Source organism: Phoca vitulina, unplaced genomic scaffold, assembly GCF_004348235.1.
Source record: "Phoca vitulina isolate PV1807 unplaced genomic scaffold, GSC_HSeal_1.0 scaffold10, whole genome shotgun sequence".
Lineage (NCBI taxonomy): Eukaryota > Metazoa > Chordata > Mammalia > Carnivora > Phocidae > Phoca > Phoca vitulina.
The window spans coordinates 14,386,529-14,406,556 of NW_022589713.1; the positions used below are offsets into that span (position 1 = coordinate 14,386,529).

The 20,028-nt window shown below is 41.4% G+C and overlaps 1 protein-coding gene and 1 pseudogene across 5 annotated transcripts in view; one reads left to right on the plus strand and one right to left on the minus strand.

Annotated features, from left to right (window-relative positions):
• SLC9A9 (solute carrier family 9 member A9) overlaps window positions 1-20,028 on the plus strand; it is a 678,420-nt gene that overhangs the window by 561,562 nt on the left and 96,830 nt on the right. For all 5 annotated transcript variants that reach the window (XM_032408521.1, XM_032408519.1, XM_032408520.1 and 2 more), the window contains 2 exons: window positions 1,850-1,901; window positions 14,662-14,741. In XM_032408521.1, coding sequence (XP_032264412.1) covers window positions 1,850-1,901; window positions 14,662-14,741 — 132 coding nt within the window. The remainder of the gene's footprint in view (window positions 1-1,849; window positions 1,902-14,661; window positions 14,742-20,028) is intronic.
• LOC116635204 lies at window positions 13,416-14,363 on the minus strand (annotated as a pseudogene).

Genomic DNA, 20,028 nt, shown 5'->3' on the forward strand with positions numbered 1-20,028 from the left:
TAAACAAGCTGTCTCCGCACTGCTTTCCTTTCACATGCTAACGCATCTGCCCACTGGTGGCTTCTGACCCTGCCTTCCCCTCCTCCACCTGGAGAACAGAACTGCGAGCAAGCAAGCGGACTAAAGACGTGTTTACCAGGGGAGTTGAAGGGAAGACCCGAAAGCTCTAGGAATTGTGGCGTTCACAGGAAAGGCTCTGGGGGAGCTTGAGCCAGGTGTGGGCGGCCCTGAGCTGCTCCGCGCCAGTCCTCCCAGCCTGCCCCCACAACAGGCAGAGAGGCCCACTCTCTGGAGCAGAGGAAATTCAAGCTCCAAGCCCCTCAATCGCTCTGGCCCTTTTGAGGCCGTGGGAAGAGACCCAGCATTGTGATCCCATGGTCCTGTGTTTTTGCAAGATTTGCAAGAGGAATATATTTTAACCACAGTTGGGTTTGATGACTGTTTCTTTCCACTACTGTTTCCCCTCAGTCGTACCTCTCCTCTGGTCAGTTGGCCCTGGAATGGGCATTTGGGGGATCTGACAAGGGGAAGCTGAAGTGGGAATGCATTCAGTTTATATTTAGTAGTAGATTTAGTTTATACATGTGTGTGGTCCCCAGTCACTTCTGTGCGTGGGCAGGTCCCGGCTCGCCATCCCAGGGCAGGAATGGTGTACAAGAATAGTGCCGCAAGGCTGAATCAAAGATGAATATGACCTGCAACACTAGGCTTCAGAAGTCTGTGGGCAGTGGTAGAAAAGGCTTGAAATGTACTGAGCCTAAAGCTAGTCTGTGGAAAATTCTTCCAGTCATGAGAGGTGTAAAATTCCAGGTGGAGGATTCTATTCTCGTGGGTGCTCCCCCAAAACAGAAATCAGGAATATACTCAGTGATGCCCTATATACACGGATAAGCACACCGTGCTTTGTTGATGGCAACTGCGTGACGTGAAGGTGATCAGAAACCTTGTGTCTGCAGGGCACGGTGTCCTAGCAGTACGCACCCAGCAAGCACGGCTTAGAGGGAGGCGCGCTTTAGTGCTTCCCAGTTATCGGTAACTTTGATCAATCTTGCTGGAGAAAAGATTACCTCATCTTCCTATTCTCTCTTGTACAAAATCATTGCCTATATAAAGCAAGTATTGAAGTATGCAGGCAAAACTTACAGAGGAGAAAGCTATTTTAGAAGTGTGGCAAGCAGTTAATTAATTTGAATATTATTTATTTTGTGGCTTTTGAGATGTCTGTTGCATTTGCCAGATTTTTAAATTATGAAATGTTTTGTAATTTATTGTCTCTTTCTCAAGAGTCTCTTCCAAACCTAATTTTGTAATTGTACTTTTGTATTAATTTTCTTAAAGAGAGCCCCCCAAATTGTTTAAGCCTTAGGCCCCACAAACCTGGATCGTCTTTACTGGCCGCCTTGGTGAGCATCTGGACAAAGGATTGTTTTTTCTGTCTCCAGGAGACTGCTCCAGCCCAGGCCCCCACATTCCCAGGGCAGTTTGGTCAGTGAGTCCTGCAAGGGTAGCAGGTGGCCGTTCCTCCAGGATCTCTATTTTCAGGACTGTGGGGTCTTCTCTTTGAGGGCTCCTATCCCAGGTTCTCAGGCTCCTGCTCTTATCAGGAAACAGCAGTGAGGAACAGCTGTTGGTGCTCAGTCTCACTAGCTGTGCTGAGGCCCAGCTGCACAAATTCTTATTCTGACATAAATCCATTTGAGGTTCTTTTGATTCAGGGAGAGGTAGGGTGGTTTTCTGCCAAACCTTTCCTCTGATGTGTATCATATTTGCTTCAGGCGTTCGGTCACACAAAACTGTCTCACCTCATCTGCAGCAAGGCCCTTAACCAGTTTTCTGATTTCCTTAACAGAGTTGGTGTGGACCTGGATGAAGACCTGAAGGAGGAGCCCACGTCACACCAGGCAAGTCAAAGAGGCCAATTCACAGAGTATAGAGATACAAGATGTTCTGTTCCACGGAGTGTTCCATGCTTGTCCAGCACGTGGCCAAGGGGCTCAACCTGAAGGGGGCTGCCTCCACTGATAAAAACACATCCGATGACTAAAAATACCTGGGAACTCAGGGTATCAGTAACCTTTGCATCACCTTTAGAATGCTAAGAACTAGCATGCCCTTGGACCCTCTCTGTGGCAGCAGGAAGCTAGAAACTCTCCAGTGTGAAAGCAAGAGCATGGCTCTTGGAATGAGGTAGCCTGGAGTTCAAATCCCTGCCCCAGGACTTGCTAGTTTAGATAACCTCGGTGAAATGTGTTCAATGCATGTCCAGTGCATGTTGGGCACACAACAAATGGACCTGTTTCTCCCACATGGCTTCTCATTAATCAGGTCTAGGTGTATAGAAATATTGAAATATTGAAACTTTGCAAAAGCACAGCAAAACTGTCTAGGTGATCCATTCCTAACTGAGCCGTGGAATGGTTATCTGCAGAGACCTGAAAATCCTCGGGGAAATTTGTTCAGAACAATGTGCTGTTCCCTCGAGTACGGCAAGTGTATTCTCCAAACTCTGAACTTGAACCTGACATCCCAGTAGAATCTGCCATTGGCAATTTTGCATCAGCCGTTTTTAACTCAGTACTTAAAACAAATAATTGTGTGGAAATGTTGCCCCTTTTGTTGAAATGGTAAGTGGATAGACACGATAGAAAAATATCACAAATAAGTGATGTTGCTTCATGACTCGTGTTATGATCAGACCTGGATCTGAAGAGGATCCACCTCTCTTTTATTCTGCGATTTTTTTCCTATAATGCCATCAGTGAGGCGCAGCTGGTTAGTGCTGCTGGGCAAAATGCGGCTACTTTCCCGGTTCACACAGACAGAAAGAAGGATCCTGTGCTCTATAGAAAGGGCTGGAAAATTAAGTTGGTGATGATCCTGGCTTGTTGTATGGTCATTTTTTTTTTTTTTTTTTTTTTTTGTAACATGTGTTTCAAGGCTGGTGCTGTTTTCACAGACTCATAGCCCGGGAAACACACCTACCCGCAGGAGTGAGCACAGCAGGGTGCCAGCACTCGGGATTGGGGCCAGCTCTGTGACCTTAGGAAGGAGATCAAAGCCCATCTCCTTATCCTAGTGGGCTGTAATGAGTAGTTAGTAAGGTCTGCTGGTGGCTGATTTTTGAAAAGCATTTTCATCTCATATAGGTCAACTAATCCATTCTCCTACCTTCAAGCAAAACTTTTATCTAAATTCTATCTTTCTCTTCTTTTTCTTTAAAAGAAAGGAGATAGAATAAGAAAATTCATCAAAGAAAATTCTTCATCTTTCTCTAGCTGCCTAATATTTTGAAATCACATATAATTATTGAGAAGATCACCTACTAGCCTAAATCTTTCCTTTTACAATTTAAACATTTCATTTCAGCTCATTCACGCCATTGTTAATTCAGTAATAACTCCTACCTGAAGATACTTAAACCGGTAGAAAGTATTTCTCTGTTAGAGAAATGAGATAGTGCAACTAGGTACAGTGAAAACTACATTGTATTTGGATCTTGGACAGATTTTTTATGTCTTTGAGTCTCAGTTTTCCTATCTGTAAAATGTGGATGATAATAATGTCCACTTCTCCAGGTTGGTATGACAATCAAGTGAAATTATATTTATGAAAACTAGGTAACTTAATCATTTTAGTTAAACCCATCTCATCTTATGAAAGACTTGTGGCAGTTTATATGTGTAGTAAAATAATAGTAAAATATTTTATGAGATTTTAAAATTCAGTAAATAATATTAATCAGAGCAAAAAGTCAAAACCAGAGGAGTAAAAAGATTCATGAATGAGCAGACAGACCATAAGGTCCTATATACCTGCTTAGTCAAACCACAAGTAAGGTTTGGTAGCCAACAGGGAAAGGAAGAAAAAATAATCAACCATATACTAAAATATTATCATTAGAGGGAAAAATGATACTCTCTCCTCAAGCGGGACAAAACCTCACAGCCCGCTGTTTTAAAAGAAATTTCTCACTTGGGGCTTCCTGTACAGGACACATAAAGAGCTTATCCAAATGTTAGCTAACTAACCTTATTATAAATTACACTGTTCCCACTGAACTCTTGCTGCTTAAAAATAATTTTGTCTTTAAAAGGTGTCCTGGCAGGGTTCTTATTCACAGTAACGTTTGATTACTGAGGTAGGTAACATCTCAGAAAGGGATTTTCTCCAAACCTTGCAATGTGCTGTTCCCTCGAGTACGGCAAGTGTATTCTCCAAACTCTGAACTTGAACCTGACATCCCAGTAGAATCTGCCATTGGCAATTTTGCATCAGCCGTTTTTAACTCAGTACTTAAAACAAATAATTGAGTGGAACAAATAAGTGTGAACTTATCTTCAGTGTCAAGTCTAGGAAACAGTGGGATGGAGCTAGAAATAAAAGAAACCACCAGTGTCCCTGCAGCTGCCACCTGTCCTGGACAGTATTTTTGGTACTTTCCAAACCAGTGTCAAGAACCTTGTTGCCCTCATTTTGCCTGACAGCTCTTCACTTATTATCAGCATCTGTTGCTCTGTTGGACTGAAGAGCATAAACTCTAATTCTTAGGAGGATTGCATGTTTCCACTCGGTTTGCATTTATTAAGTCGGGCTCGCGTTACCAAATACAATGATTTTCACACTGGTCAACTTCTTTTTTTTTTTTTTTTTTTTTAAAGATTTTATTTATTTATTTGACAGAGAGAGAGAGCGAGAGAGGGAACACAAGCAGGGGGAGTGGGAGAGGGAGAAGCAGGCTTCCCGCGGAGCAGGGAGCCCGATGTGGGGCTCGATCCCAGGACCCCGGGATCATGACCTGAGCCGAAGGCAGACGCTTAACGACTGAGCCACCCAGGTGCCCCCACACTGGTCAACTTCTAAAAAAAGAAGAAGAAGACTATTTTTACCAGAAGCTAAAAATTTTACAGTTATGGCAATTACTGATCGTACACTCTCAAAATCAATAATAAATGGGGTATTATATTTTTTAAGGAACCTCCTTTTTGTTTGTGGAGAGTAAAACAACCTTTGGGAAATATGAATGTCTTGCTGTGACCAACTAGCAATGCCACAATCTTCCTTTTCGCCTTGTAACAACTTTAGAGTGTGAGTGGTATTACGCTCTTGCTTGTACCAGACCCAGAAGCTCCAGGAAGTAGGTTCCACATGCAGTTATTAAAGTCTAAATATATTCTCTATGCAAATGTGCTTCTTCGAGAAATAGTACGGTGGTGGATTTTATGTCTCTTAAATTTAAAACAAAAACAAACAAAGCAAAAAACCTCTGAGATTCCCCCCAACCCCAACCATAGGAAGTTTTCCTTGTAATTGATTCTGTGTCCTTGAGAGCACAGCAATGCAGAGAAGTTAAGAATCGCTGGAGCCCCACACTCGCCTTAATCTTTTAATAGAAATTCCTGCTGCCCAGGAAGGGCTGCCACTATTGCTTCTCTTTTTCCCTTTCCTGCCGTTTTTCTCATGATCATCCTAATGTTTGTTGAGTACAGACTATTGTTAACACTTCTAAGCACCTTACCTATAGTAACTCAATTTCCAAGATAACCCTGGGAGTCGGTTCTAATATTATCCCCATATTACATATAAGAAAACTGTACACAAATGAGTTAAATAGCTTGCCCAAGGATACATAGTGGGGAGAGGTGGAGTGTTAACCCAGACAATCTGGTTCCAGAACTTCCACTCTTAGATGGTGTGATTCATGCGTGCATTCATTCATCCATACAACCCACCATGTCAGACACGAGTCTAGGTGGGAAGAAGATGCAGCCACTAGCAGTTCCACGTTTTCACCCTCACAGAGCTTTTACTCTAATGGGGGACACCGATAAGTAAAAAGGTAAACAACTACATGAGTTCAGGTAATGATAGGAGTAAAGCCGGTAAGAGGGTGGGGGACAACGGAGAAGAGGCTAGTGCCTCATCAGGGCTGGCCTCTCTGAGGAAGTGGCATTTGAGATTAGAGGTCTGAATGGGATGTGCAGAAGTGAGCCCTGTGAGATCTGGAGAAAGAAACAGTCCAGAAAGAGGCCACTGCAAGGATGAAGGCCATGGAGTCGCAGTGGGTTATGGTGCGCTCCGTGAGGAGCAGGAAGGCCAGTGTGGCCGTGGCTTGGTGAGCAAGGTGGGAGCAGATGGACACGAACTGGCAGAGACAGAGAGGGGCCGGATCATTGGCCATGGTGATGAGTTTGCTTTGATTCTGCACGCAATGGAGGTATAAAAACTCTTCCAGGTTTGGAGCTTGGAAGTAATGGAATTAACCCTTTTTAAGAACCCATCTTTCTCTCATCTCTACTCTGCCCACTGTTACAATGAGGTTAACTTTCATCTTTTCTAACATTTTTATTTTTTTTAAAGATTTTATTTATTTATTTGACAGAGACACAGCGAGAGCGGGAACACAAGCAGGGGGAGGCGAGAGGGAGAAGCAGGCTTCCCACTGAGCAGGGAGCCCGATGCGGGGCTCGATCCCAGGACCCTGGGATCATGACCTGAGCCGAAGGCAGACGCTTAACAACTGAGCCACCCAGGCGCCCTTTAACATTTTTATTTTTTAACACTGTGCGTGCTTCTCTGTGTGCTCTCTGAATGCTAACTTCTTTTTTTTTTTTTTTTTTTTGCTTCCCATAGTTTCTTCATTGAAATTCTGTCTTTGGTTGTTGCTTGTGTGTAAGCTGTGTGGATCAGTTCTGGTCACTGCAGCTCAAGAAAGTCAGAGCAGAGCTGAGAAAGGTCCAGAGAAGGGCAACTTCAATAACTTAGCAGGGGGAGATTAAAAGGATTACTATTTCTCCTGCAGAAAGATTAGCACTAAGAAGGAATACAATGATGTGTCTATAAAAATATGAAGAGTGCGAGTAAGGTGAACAAAGACTTGTTGGCCAATTCCCAGAAAGCCATAACCTGGAATACCCCTGAAGCCTGAAAGAGCTTGTTTGGGGAAGAATAAAAGGATTTGTTCTTCTGCACAATTGATACTTATTACTCATGGTCATCTAGAGTTGCAAGGGCTGGAAATATAAGGAGATTCAGGAGGAAAAGAGATTAATTAGCAGATGGTGGGGTCCTCTCATCATTAAATAAAAAATAATTTTTCCCTGTGAATATTTTTAAATATCCTAATAAACTTATAGAAAATAGGATATTTATATATATATATATATATATATATATATACCGAGATTTAACAATTATCAACCTTTTTCCAAACTGGCCCTTGCTGTTGGAGTTGATCTCATAGAATATAAATTCCATACTACACCTCCACAAATATTTCAGAAATAGAATACTAAGCTCTATAAAATTGACCTGACCCAGATGAGGGGTTTTTATGTTGCATTATAACTAGTAGTATTTTGAGAAAAAGAAAAGGCAATTTTCAGAGCAAACATCTTGGGTTTTCCCTTGGTAATATTAACTTTATTTTGGTTATAATTGTTTATGTTTTATATATGCAAAAGTATATTTCCTCGCACTAATTCTTTACTGCTTAGGACTAAATCCCATATATTTATCTTACCTATACATTCTATCATTGCATGCTCTAGAAAGCAGGAATGATCATGAGAAAGAGGAAGTGGAAGAAGATGGCAGCCACAATTTAGCGAGCACTTTTTATATAGTAGGTGGCATGTGTATAACCACGTTTCTTTACCTTGACCAGTCAAGACATCTCTTATAACCCCCATTTTAAAAATTATGAAATTGAAATTCAGAGAATTAAAGGAACTTTCCCAAGACAAAAACAAGAAATTCCAGACACTTCAGCAACACCCAAACTCCAATCTCTAGTTCCTCAACTCAGTGAGGCAACTGCTCTCTGCTTGGACTGTTCTCTGCTTGGACTCTACCTTCTTGCACTGCAATTGGAATAGGGCCTCCAGGCAGAAAGTCAAGGAGAATAGAGGCTCATGTCATTCATTTTCCTTCTCTTGTGAATCACAGCCCTTTGCTGCCAGTTACCTAATACCTGAATTACATACTTTGGAAGTAGTTTTGTAGGGGGGAATCATTGTTTTGTTTTGTTTTCAGACAAATGCATAATACTATATATTGGAATCACAAGTCTCAATGTGAGACCCTTATCTTTGCTGTGATGTTTGTGGTTGGGCACTGTCACTAGGGAACGTCATGAGTTAGTATCTTTTTATTCCAAGGTGCATTTTCCATTAGGATGTGTGTATGTGGGTGTAAGTGTGTGCATGTGTGTCTACATGTATATAAAGGAGTTAGCATACTAACTAAACTGTGATATAAATAAGGCATTAATTAAGGATACTGTGAATTAAGTATAGTGAGATGATGTGAACTTTCTTCTGCCTGTAAATTGCTCCATCATCTTATGTCTTGCAATCAATCTGAAATCCATAACATGGTATACCGGACCTAGGATAAGTTTTGATATACTTTTAAGGGGGGAATATATCTTCTACACTACGTATTAGCTTTCTATTCATAACCAATTATCCCAAAAATTAGTGGCTTAAAACAACATTTATTATCTCACAGTTCCTATGGGTCAGGAATTTGAAAGCAACTTAGCTGACTGTTTCTGACTCAAGGTCTCTCGTGAAGTTGCAATCAGAACATCAGTCAAGCCATCTGAAGGCTTGACTAGGGCTGGGGGATCCACTTCCATATTGGCAAAATGCCACCAGTGCACCGCTGACTATTGGCAGGAAGACTCAGGTCCTCACCGCATGTATCTCTTCATACAGCTGCTTGAGTGTCCTCACAATATGGCCACTGACTTCCCTCAATTGGTCCAAGACAGACAGCAAGGAGGAAGCCACATGCCTCCTTATGACCTTGTCTTGGATATGACACATCACTTCTGCCCCGTTCTGTGAATTAAAAATAAGTCACTAAGTACAATCCACACTCAATAGGAAGGAAAATTAGACTCCATTTTTAAAATAAAAAGTGCCAAAGAATTTATAGATACACATTTTTAAACCACTGCAATATCATATTATATTTACCTGAACCAAATAATTCATTTTCCCCTGGATTAACTTGAATCTCCTATACAGAAAAGTTATTTGAGCAGGCCTTTTCTTTGTAGCTAAACCATGAGTTTAGCCCATCTGGTAGTTTGTCTATGTCTACATGTCATCTTAACAGTTTTATCCATCCTTGACTAGTTCTTTCCTTCATTTTTTTCTCCCTAAGCATGTATTTTCTGACTATACCTTCTTGAGAACATTTATGAAGTTATCATGGCACAGGGAAGGTGAGCGTGTTTGTATAAAGTAGTTTCTATGTGGAAGCTAAGAATTAATGATTTACCTTTTAAAATGTAAATTTGAAAAAATTTCTTATTGACCTTCAATTATATTATGCCCTTTCTTCAAAATCCAGAAATTTTTCCCTTTAGGGGCACAGAATCTGGTCCTCTCCTTGGAAATGAGAAAATCAAAGCAATAAACTTGAAGTTGTTACATAAATAAATTTCAAACTGTGGGGAAATGGTAGGGCAAAAGTACTGCTATCAAATTCTATTCACATGTACCACTTGAAAAAATGCTCTGGAACCCGTAAGGAGCTCTACGGGTTTGTTATGATAATTATTTGTCTTTATTATCATTCTGTGCAACTTCTCCTGACATTAATATTGAATATGAAATCTCAAGAAATAGAAAGGAAAATCTCTCTCTCTTAATCCATTGAATCCCCCTGAAATGAGGAGCAATCCCACATGATTATCCCAGAGCAGAGTTCATCCAGTTCACTTAACAAAGGCCCCACATTTGAATATTGATAGAGGAGTGTATTTGCATTTGCTTAGTTCTTTTTCATTAAGGTTAATACAACAAACAGTCCCTTCTTGCTTCAGTGTCTGGTTTGCACAGATTTCTGGCCTGAGGCTTTTGTTTTCTCTCAGGGGTCCAAATAAGCATAAAACTAGGAGTACCTTCCTAATTTTCCTATTGCTGCCTCTCTGGGGTTGTGCTAAGGGTGAGGGGGTCACTTAAAATATAAGGACTCACTCCCTACTGTGCTCAGTCACTTCCCAACCCCCGGTCTATTCCTTTGTTTAAGGAGGAAAAAGAAAGATATCAAATGTCCCAGTCACTTTTACCTTCTCCCAGAAATAGAAGCTAATAAAGGAACCAGAAATTGCACATATATCAAACGCTCTGTTTCTTAGAAGTATCAAGGGCAAATAAAAGTTAAGATTCAATGCTCTTGAATCTCCAGTTCCCATTTACAGTGTGAAACATGAGGCTCAGAGTTGATAAGTGTATTGTTATTAAATGGTAAACGGTAGAGAGTCAGAACTCAAATCTTGGTTTTCAGTTTCTGAATCCTCTGTGTGTTCCAACATGCGCACCACTTCCCCTCTGGGATAAAGAACCCAAAAGAAAAGAAATACTGCTAGTGACAAAGAAAATACCATCAAGTTCCAGATTCTGCTTCTAATGATTGCTCCCAGCCATTGTCCTTGGGTGTGAGTTGATCTCTGCTTCAGAATAATCTAGGTAAATTAATGCTACCTGCTGTCCTCTGCCCATCTGGACCCTCCCAGAGGCTTGCCCTCTGAGCTGCCTCATCAGATACCTTCCCTGTTCCAGGGTGAATGCAAAGGCTGGCCTTCCCTTGGCACATTTATCTTCAACCCCCAGTGAACAAGCAGAGCACACAGTAGACTAACTCATTTATTTCTACTCATTTATTGATGGCCTTTCATAACCGAGTTATTAAGTCATCAATAACTTCAGAGAAATAAATGAACGGATCCAGAACTGGGCCAACAGATATTTAAGATACCCACTGAAAATTTTATCTAGGATCAGCAGAAAAGTCAATGCCGGGTCATCAGTGGCATTTCCCTCACCTGGGAAAACATGGTCTATGTTTTATTCTAATTAAAACCCGGTCTGTTTCTTTACAAACTAGTAAAATGAATAATATCTCCAGTCTCCCAAGTAAAATAAAGTTTGAAAAAATGGTTACATTTGTTAACATTTTCCCAAAGTACTACCTAATATGTGTTGTTCTTATCAGCTGTCAAAAAAATACCTCTGAAAATTTTGCCAGAAATAGAGTATAAGATCTTTCACGAGTGCTTGTGAGTTCTGGTATATTCCCCCCAGGAAATAAAATAAAAAAGATCGGGAAAGGGGAAAGAAGGGCAGAGAATGTTTCTAAGACCTTCGAAAATCCTTGAAACCCATATCTAGGAGTCTGGAGAAATTCCTAATACAGACGTTAAGTTTCTATAGGGACATTTTTCACAGCCCTCAGCACTTTACTCAGCTGGTGGGAGCCATGCTTTCCATTATGTTTTGGGGTGTGGGTAACTGCTCTGTCTCAACCTACAGGATCACCCCAGAATCCTGACCTTATCTCCCTGTTCAGATATTTCTTTTCCTTAGTTTGCTCCCCACTTATACCTGGGGGCCCCATCTAGATGAGAGGAATCTTGGCTGCTGAGGGGTCACAAACATGCTTGGAAGCCTCTCTGTGCCTCAGTTTCCCCATCTGTCAAATAGGAATAATAATAGAACATACTTCATCAAATTGTTATAATTATTAGAAAAGTTAATACATGAAAAGCACTTAGAATAGTATTTGGCACATGGTGAGTGTTCAAGAAGTGTCAGCTGTTATTGTTGTTGTTGTCATTAATAAAAAATACAATGTTTTCCATAAGATTAGGACCTTGGAGTCCAGCCAGTCCCAATTTCCTCAATTCATTTTGCAGGCAAGCTAACTGCAGCCCAGTAACTTATCATACAATGTCTGTGCTTTCCAGAGTTTAAAGACTAAGTGAGATAACTCACAGAAAAAAACATCATCTTTGGAGTCCTGCAGTCTTAACTTTCAAATTCCAGCGCTGTCGCTTGCTAGCCCGAGACTTTGGGCTAACTCTCTTCCCTTCTCTGGGCCTCTCTAGGTCCTCATCTGTAAACTAGGTATAACATGACCACCTTGCTAGAGTGTTTTGAAAACTGAAAAGTAATGACTGAAAAAGTTGACGACGGTGACTAGCGTGCTGCCGAGGAATCAACGAGCATTCAATAGCTGGGGACTGTTGTTCTCAGCGTCATTCAGCGGGGCAGAGAGGGTGCTGGAACCCCAGGCCCCTGACTGCCAGCCAAGCTCACCACCACACAGCCCACAGTTACTTAAAAACAAACAACCAAACCAAACACATGAATTTGCTTACACTACTTGCTCTCCTTTTTCTTCAATAACTATCTTGTCATCGGTAGATGTTACCGGCTATCAAAAATTACCTGTGCCTGCTGATGGATAAGACTTGTAAGCCCTTTGTTGTTCTTCGAAAAACAAAAGGAAAAAGGGAGAGAGAAGCAACTCCCCACAGCTGGCCCAAGGTTTTTCTAACTTGCTTGGTTTGGCGTGAGTAGTTTTATTCTGCCAGCTGAACCCTAACCAGCTGTGCCTGTTAGAGAGATGGTGACTCAGAAACAACTTGCAGATGTTATAAAATAATAAGAAAACCCTGTGTGTAGCAGTGATCTTGCAAACCTGACACCTTTGTTGGGGTAGAAATGGCAGGAGAAAGGTTCAGGGAAGGACAGAAATTGAACTGACACTCTGGTTTCCTTTTTGGACGAATATGATGAATAATTTCTAACTCGAGATAACAAGGCATGGCACTCAGGTCTATCAGAAAACAGATTTTTAAAACTTAATGTCCATGGGGGCGCCTGGGTGGCTCAGTTAGTTAAGTATCTGCCTTCGGCTCAGGTCATGATCCCAAGGTCCTGGAATCAAGCCCTGCATCAGGCTCCCTGCTCAGCGGGAAGCCTGCTTCTCCCTCTCCCACTCCCCCTGCTTGTGTTCCCTCTCTCGCTGTGTCTCTCTCTCTGTCAAATAAATAAATAAAATCTTAAAAAAAAAAAAGTTAAGGGATGGAGAAAAACATGCCATGCTAACCATAATCAAAAGAATGCTAGAGTAGCAATGTTAATTTCAGGACTCCAAAGATGATGTTTTTTTTTGTGAGTTATCTCACTTAGTCTTTAAACTCTGGAAAGCACAGACATTATATGATAAGTTACTGGGCTGCAGTTAGCTTGCCTGCAAAATGAATTGAGGAAATTGGGACTGGCTGGACTCCAAGGTCCTAATCTTATGGAAAACATTGTATTTTTTATTAATGACAACAACAACAATAACAGCTGACACTTCTTGAACACTCACCATGTGCCAAATACTATTCTAAGTGCTTTTCATGTATTAACTTTTCTAATAATTATAACAATTTGATGAAGTATGTTCTATTATTATTCCTATTTGACAGATGGGGAAACTGAGGCACAGAGAGGCTTCCAAGCATGTTTGTGACCCCTCAGCAGCCAAGATTCCTCTCATCTAGATGGAACCATAGACCTGCAGTGAGGGCACAAAGATTATAGGCTATTTTGAGCAGATGGGGGTGAAGGGGTGCTCTCCTGAGCTAGAAGGAATGGTCTGGTAGTTAAGATAAAAAACAAGTCAAATGTATTAGATTTGTCCACAGTCAGCAATGGCGATCTTCTTGCTGGTCGTGCCGTTCCAGGACCCAAACCCATCTACGCTTCCACAATATTCATGCCCTCTTTCACCTTGCCTAAGACCACATGCCAACCAGCCAACCACTCCATCTTGGCCGTGCAGATGAGAAACTGGGAACTGTTTGTGTTGGGTCCAGCATTGGTCATGGACAAGACACCAGGACCCGTGTGCTTCAGGATGAAATCCTCATCATCAACTTTGTCCCTGTAGATGGACTTGCCCCCAGTGCCATTATGGTGTGGGAAGTCACCACCCTGGCACAGAAATCCTGGAATGATCCTGTGGAAGCAGGAGCCTTTATAACCAAATCCTTCCTCCCCAGTGCTCAGAGCACGAAAGTTCTCCACTGTCTTTGACACTTTGTCTGCAAACAGCTCGAAGGAGACGGGGCTCAGAGGCTTGCTGTCTGTAATGGTGTCAAAGAACGCAGTGGGGTTGGCCACGGTTGTCGACGCAGGAGGCTCTGGGATGGTGGTGTCAGCAAGGCCGAATGCTTTCTCTTCTTAATTCCTTATCTTCCTCCCATTTTGGCCCTTTTGGGAAAAAAAAAATAGAAAAGCACATTCAGTTATTATAGGCTTTCTATAAGGAATATCTATTTCAAAACTCTTAAAAGGAGAAAGATATCAAAAATTAACCATAGCCTTCAGTAGTGATCAAAAAGAAAATGAATGAAAACTAGCTTAACAATTATTAGACTGTTATCATCCCTTTAGACTTGACCTTTTGATAAGTCGTAAATAAATACCATCCAAATTTGACAGAAGTAAACAGCAAAAATCATGCAACAGCGATATGACAGAAATATCACTTTTATTGATGTCAAAAAGTGGCATTTCATAGCTGTTTAATAAAATAGGGATTATGAGGAAAAGTAAATGTTGAATTATGCCACAAGAGTTTCATCCACATGGCAAGATCTATGAGCTAATTTGCTTGGCAGCTGCTTCGCCATTTAGATAAAAATGCCTACAACCTAGAAAGTTTTTTTTTAATGTGGTTAAATTTAATTTGGTTTGACATGTATTTTTATAGTGAAAATATGTGAATATATTCTATATTAATGTTGATAGCATATATCAATATTTTATATTGATTATTTACCTGGTACCTTTTCCTATTGTCTTTCTCCAGGAAGCAAATAACTTGGATAAAAACACAACCAAAACAGAGAGTGCTTGGCTCTTCAGAATGTGGTACAGCTTTGACCACAAGTATCCTTTGATAATGATGATCTTCCAGATCCTGCTGCCTGGCAGAGATTAACTTCAAGCACTTAGTCATTGAGGTGCATTCTCCTGCTCTTCAAGAAACACAGAAAGGTAAAGTGAATTCATGACCAAATTTATCAAAAAAAAAAAAAATTAAAAAGCTGTACAGTCCATACTTAAGTGTTACAAAGAGCTAAAGTGAAATCTCTCAGGGTCAAATGAACTGGGTGTATTCACGCAATCTAACATTTCCTAAATGCCGGATGATAAAATCTTACAGTCCTGAGGACTGATCTATTTTACTAATTTTACTCTTCTTCCCTTTGCAAAGATTTTACTTCTGGTCAAGTTGGCCAAGGTAACTGGACAAAAATCCTTCACCCTTCTCCCAGAAACCCTTGTGTGTGCTCTTGTTTCATGCTGTAAAAAAAATGGAGTGGGGCTGAGGGCAAAGGGAATGAATGTTCTGAAAAGAAGAATGAGTCTGATCACCGCATCACAAAATAACATTACCTTGTTTTCCAGGCAGATTTGAGTAAGCTCTTCCTACTGAAGGCCAATATTAAAATTCTGCCAATCAGGGTAAACACAGTGGCTCAGATATACCTTGCCATGTGACTGACAGGGCTGAGAAGTCAGGCCTGAAGGCCTCTGCCATTGTGAGGGGCAGTGAACGGTCCATCTCTAATCCCAAGCAAAAGCGCCATGGAAGAAAGGAAAGAACTGCGCTGAAAATTGAATGTGTTGGGTCTTTGTAGTTGGTTTTCCACACTCACAAATCCTCTTCCTTTCAGGGAGAAAATGTCAGTCACTGGGTGATTTTAAAGTGCCTAAGCAATGATTAAAACCACAACAGATCAGTGGGAGAGGAAGAAGAATTAAGAACAGCGAAAAGAAATTCCATGAATAAGGTGAAGAAGAGAGAAAATGGAAAGGGGAGAGGAGACAAGAGAAATACAGGAAATTCACAGTAGGAAGGAAAGGAAGGCAAATTGGAGGAAGGGCTATGTAAGAAAAAAATTAAGTAAGAATGAAGAGAAGCCAGTTGAAGACTGCAGAGATAAGCCAAAGTAAAACAGGTGAGAATTTAAAGAGCAATTCTGCAGAAGTACAGCATTCCAAGAATTACAAAATGGACATGCGGAAGGTAGAGGGTTTTTGAGGCTACAGTTTTGTTTTTCCACAGCTCCGCTCTCAGAGACCTTGCCTTGCTCAATCTTGAGCCTTTACGGACAGTGTAGGTTTCCACCACCTTAAAAGCACTCCCTCTTGGCCATTAACTACCTCTTGGAGGTTCTGGTGTCACATTAACTACCCATAGCCTTCCTGGTCTCTCTAAGGGAAGCTGGTTCTTAGCAGGTTATGCTGGTTTATGTTCCAGGTTGATTTCTCATCTGGAAACACAATTTTCCGCTGCCATTGCTTAAAGTATCTAATAACCAAATTTTAGGAAGTTAGAAAAAACTGACTGAAGAGTACACAAAAGGCTGCTTGATTATGAAAGATATACAGTAAGAAAATGCCTTTTTGGGTTCCTGAACCCAATTTTCAAGCTCCCAGGATTGTTACTTGTGTGTCTGACCCACTGGCTACAGGTTGGAGGTTCTCATGACTTCCTCTTTGGGTTCAATTCATCTACTAGAGTGGCTCACAGAACTCAGTTTTACTTACTAGATCAACGGTTTATTATAAAAGGGTAAGAGATGCACAGGATAAGGTATGTGGGAAAAGTCACCTAGCTTTCATGCCCTCTCAAAGTGCACCACTCTCCCCAAATTCCATATGTTCACGAACCGGAAAGTTCTCTGAACCCTGTCCTTTTGGGTTTTTATGGAGGCTTCATTATATAGGCATGATTGATTAAGTAATTGACCAGTGGTGATTGAACTCCATCTCTAGCCCCTCTCCCTTCCCAGAGGAGGACAGGAGGGGTGAAATGAACTTTCCAGCCCTCAAATCACAGGTTGGTCCTCCTGGCAAGCAGCCCTTATCCTTAGGTAGGGTCCAAAGGCCACCTCATTAACATAACAAAGGATACCTTTGTTGCTCTCATCACTTCCGAAATTCTGAGGTTTTTAGGAGCTCTGTGAAAGACCAAATCTATATGTCTTATTATAAATCATAATAACATAAAATAGTAAATCAGAAATGAGATGAAAAATGTTTTTGCTCAGGGCGCCTGGGTCGCTCAGTTGGTTAAGCCACTGCCTTCGGCTCAGGTCATGATCCTGGAGTCCCGGGATCGAGTCCCGCATCGGGCTCCCTGCTCGGCGGGGAGTCTGCGTCTCCTTCTGACCCTCCCCCTTCTCATGCTCTCTCTATCTCATTCTCTCTCTCAAATAAATAAATAAAATAAATAAAATCTTTAAAAAAAAAAATGTTTTTGCTCAAACTCTGACAATGCTGTGAGGAATGCTTTACAAGGAAGAAAGAGAGTAAAACTGGAAAAAATAACTTGGAGGCCAAAAAGGAAAATGGAAACTCACCCAAATTTTTAGCTTAGAGCAGTGACACTAAATTCAAATGATGTCATAGTTTTTGTCTCACTTTCCACCAGGGGTTTATTTCCATACGATTATGGACAGACTTGCAAAAAAATGAAAGCAGATTTACCCAGTCAGTAATATCTCTTCTCATGGTAATTTGTCCTCCTGTGCATTCATTCTAGAAATTGCAGTGCTACCATCACTGCACAAATATATTTTCACTTAGACAACAAAGTTTTTATATCCTAGTTACGCTCTGAATTCATACCCAGAGAGTAGCAAACCAACCGTTTCTACTCTGTGACTTCTTGATATATCTGTATTTCCAGAGACAAATTATCCACTTGGCATTTGTGTTCTTCCTGCTGTTCACCTAGAGCCCAGGTGATGTGCCTTTCAAACCTCATAGGTAGGCTGTTCCAGCCACCCTCAGTGTAGGTGATGTAGGAAAGACCATGTTAGGGTTTGAAGCCGACAGCCAAGAAAAAATTCTTGAGTCTTTGGTGCAAAAAGGTGATTTTTTTTTTTTAAGATTTTATTTATTTATTTGACACAGAGAGAGAGAGAGAGTGCATGAGCAGGGAGAGGGGCAGAGGCAGAGGGAGAAGCAGACTCCCCGCTGAGCAGGGAGCCTGATGCGGGACTCGATTCCGGGACCCTGGAATCACGACCTGAGCTGAAGGCAGATGCTTAACCGACTGAGGCACCCAGGCACCCGCAGAAAGGTGATTTTATTAAAGCATGGGGACAGGACCCATAGGCAGAAAGAGCTGCAATGGGGTCAGGAGAAGTGGCCCATTATATACTTTCAAGTTGGGAGGGGGTTAGGGATAGCGTAAGTCTCTAAGGAATTTTGGAAGCAAGGTTTCCAGGATCTTGAGGGGGCTAGCTATTGTTAGGAAAAGGTCATTTATTACTAATAAAACCTGAGTCATGAGACCCTTCGGATATATACTGGTGGGCCATATGCTTGGGGGGTTTAGAGATAAAGGAAGTTTCTGAAGGAATTTTTATAAGTTAAAGTAGACTTAGAGGATCCTGTTAAGTGGGGGGGCCTCAGGCTAGGATTGCCTTTTGCCGTTAGCAAAGTATTAACATGGATGCAGCTGAGTTCCTAGAGGAATGTCTCTCTGCCTGTTTCCAGGACTTGGCAATGGGCTGTAGGTAGTAAGGAAATTTAATCATTTTTCTTCTGCCTTTGTTTCCCACACCATAGGGATGATCCCCACCCCAGGGTCAGGTTTCCTGGCCTAGGCCAAAAAGAGATTGTTGCAAAGCTGAAAGAAACTAACTATGCAGTTTGGAGCTGCTCAAGTTTCATTTCAGTAAAATTGCATCATGCAAAAGAGGCATCGTAAAGAATTACTGACAAAAGGAAAAGAAGAATAAATAAGCCTTCATGTGCACCTGTATCATTCAGGATTCTCCAGGGAAATGGAAACAGAACCAGTAGGAGTACACACGTGTGCACACGCACGTGCACACACACACACGAACAGATATGCACACATACATATACATCGATTTCTTCCAAGGAATTGGCTTTGTGGGCGATGCAAGTGCAGAATCTGTAGGGCAGGCTCTCAGTCTGGAAACTCTCAGGCAGGAGTTGAGGCTGCAGTCTTGAGGCAGAATTCTTTCTTCCTTAAGGAAATCTCAGTTTTGCTCCTAAGGTCACCCAACTGACTGGATGAGGCCCACCCACATTACTAGGATTATCTCCTTAAAGTCAACTGATTGGTGACTAAGATGGTGCCACACCTACTGAATAACTGGGTAGACTAGCCAACAATTAGGTAAACATAAAACCAAGCATCACGGTACTCAATTTATGCCCAAAATTGAGACCCTAGAAAGACCCTCTTAATTCACCATTGGTATCAATAAAACAAGCCACTGTTGCTTGGATAGTTTTGTTCTCTTTTTTACTTTTTCATAGCATAATTAAGACACATATACATTTCCATAACATTTTCCCCGAAACTACAGGGGAATAAAAATAATAAAAAATAACATTCAGTGAGTAATAGCCCAAGTACTGTGTTGAGTGCTTTACATTTATAATTTCATTTTACCTCCACAGCTCTGTGGGACGTTGGGAGGGGCTAATGAGTATGTATGATGCAACCCAGGTGCATTGCTGATTGTGTTGGCCTTTGCGGAAACAACCGGGGCTCCGTTGTTCAAGAGCCTTGTTGGAAGCCTATGGTGCCAAAATTGAGGGTTAATTAAGATTTCATTGTGATTCAACATGGGCAGCAATTCTGAGTCGTGCAGTGCAAAGGAGCAATTGGGAAGGGGAGAGGAGCAGGGAAACTGTGTTACTGACCGCCGATGCTTTGCCGGCAAGTACATCATTTCACTTCATCTTCCTAACCACCCTTTTTGTTCTATTTCCTTTTACAACCACTCACTTTGAGGTGGAAGAAACACAGTCTCAGAGAACTTAAAGAACTTTCTTAAGGTTCCATAGGTAGTGTCAGTTCCATGATTCAAGCCCAGATCTCTCAATGTAAAGTCCATAAATATACTTAAATGAACTCTATATCCATTATATCCCTCACTTTGCATGTAAAACCCCATCTCAGTATGTTCATAAAGTCACTACTAAAGCAATGACTAGTATGACTGCTTACATTATGTAGTACAGAGCTCACATCTCAGACACCTGTTGAAGATACATGGGATGATAAAATCAGGAGTCCTGTTTGGTCACCCTAAGAACACCGCCATAAAGGAGTCCCCAGGTTTCTGAGTCAGGTCCCCAAATTTTCAAATATGCCAAAGACTCCAAGAATGGTTTA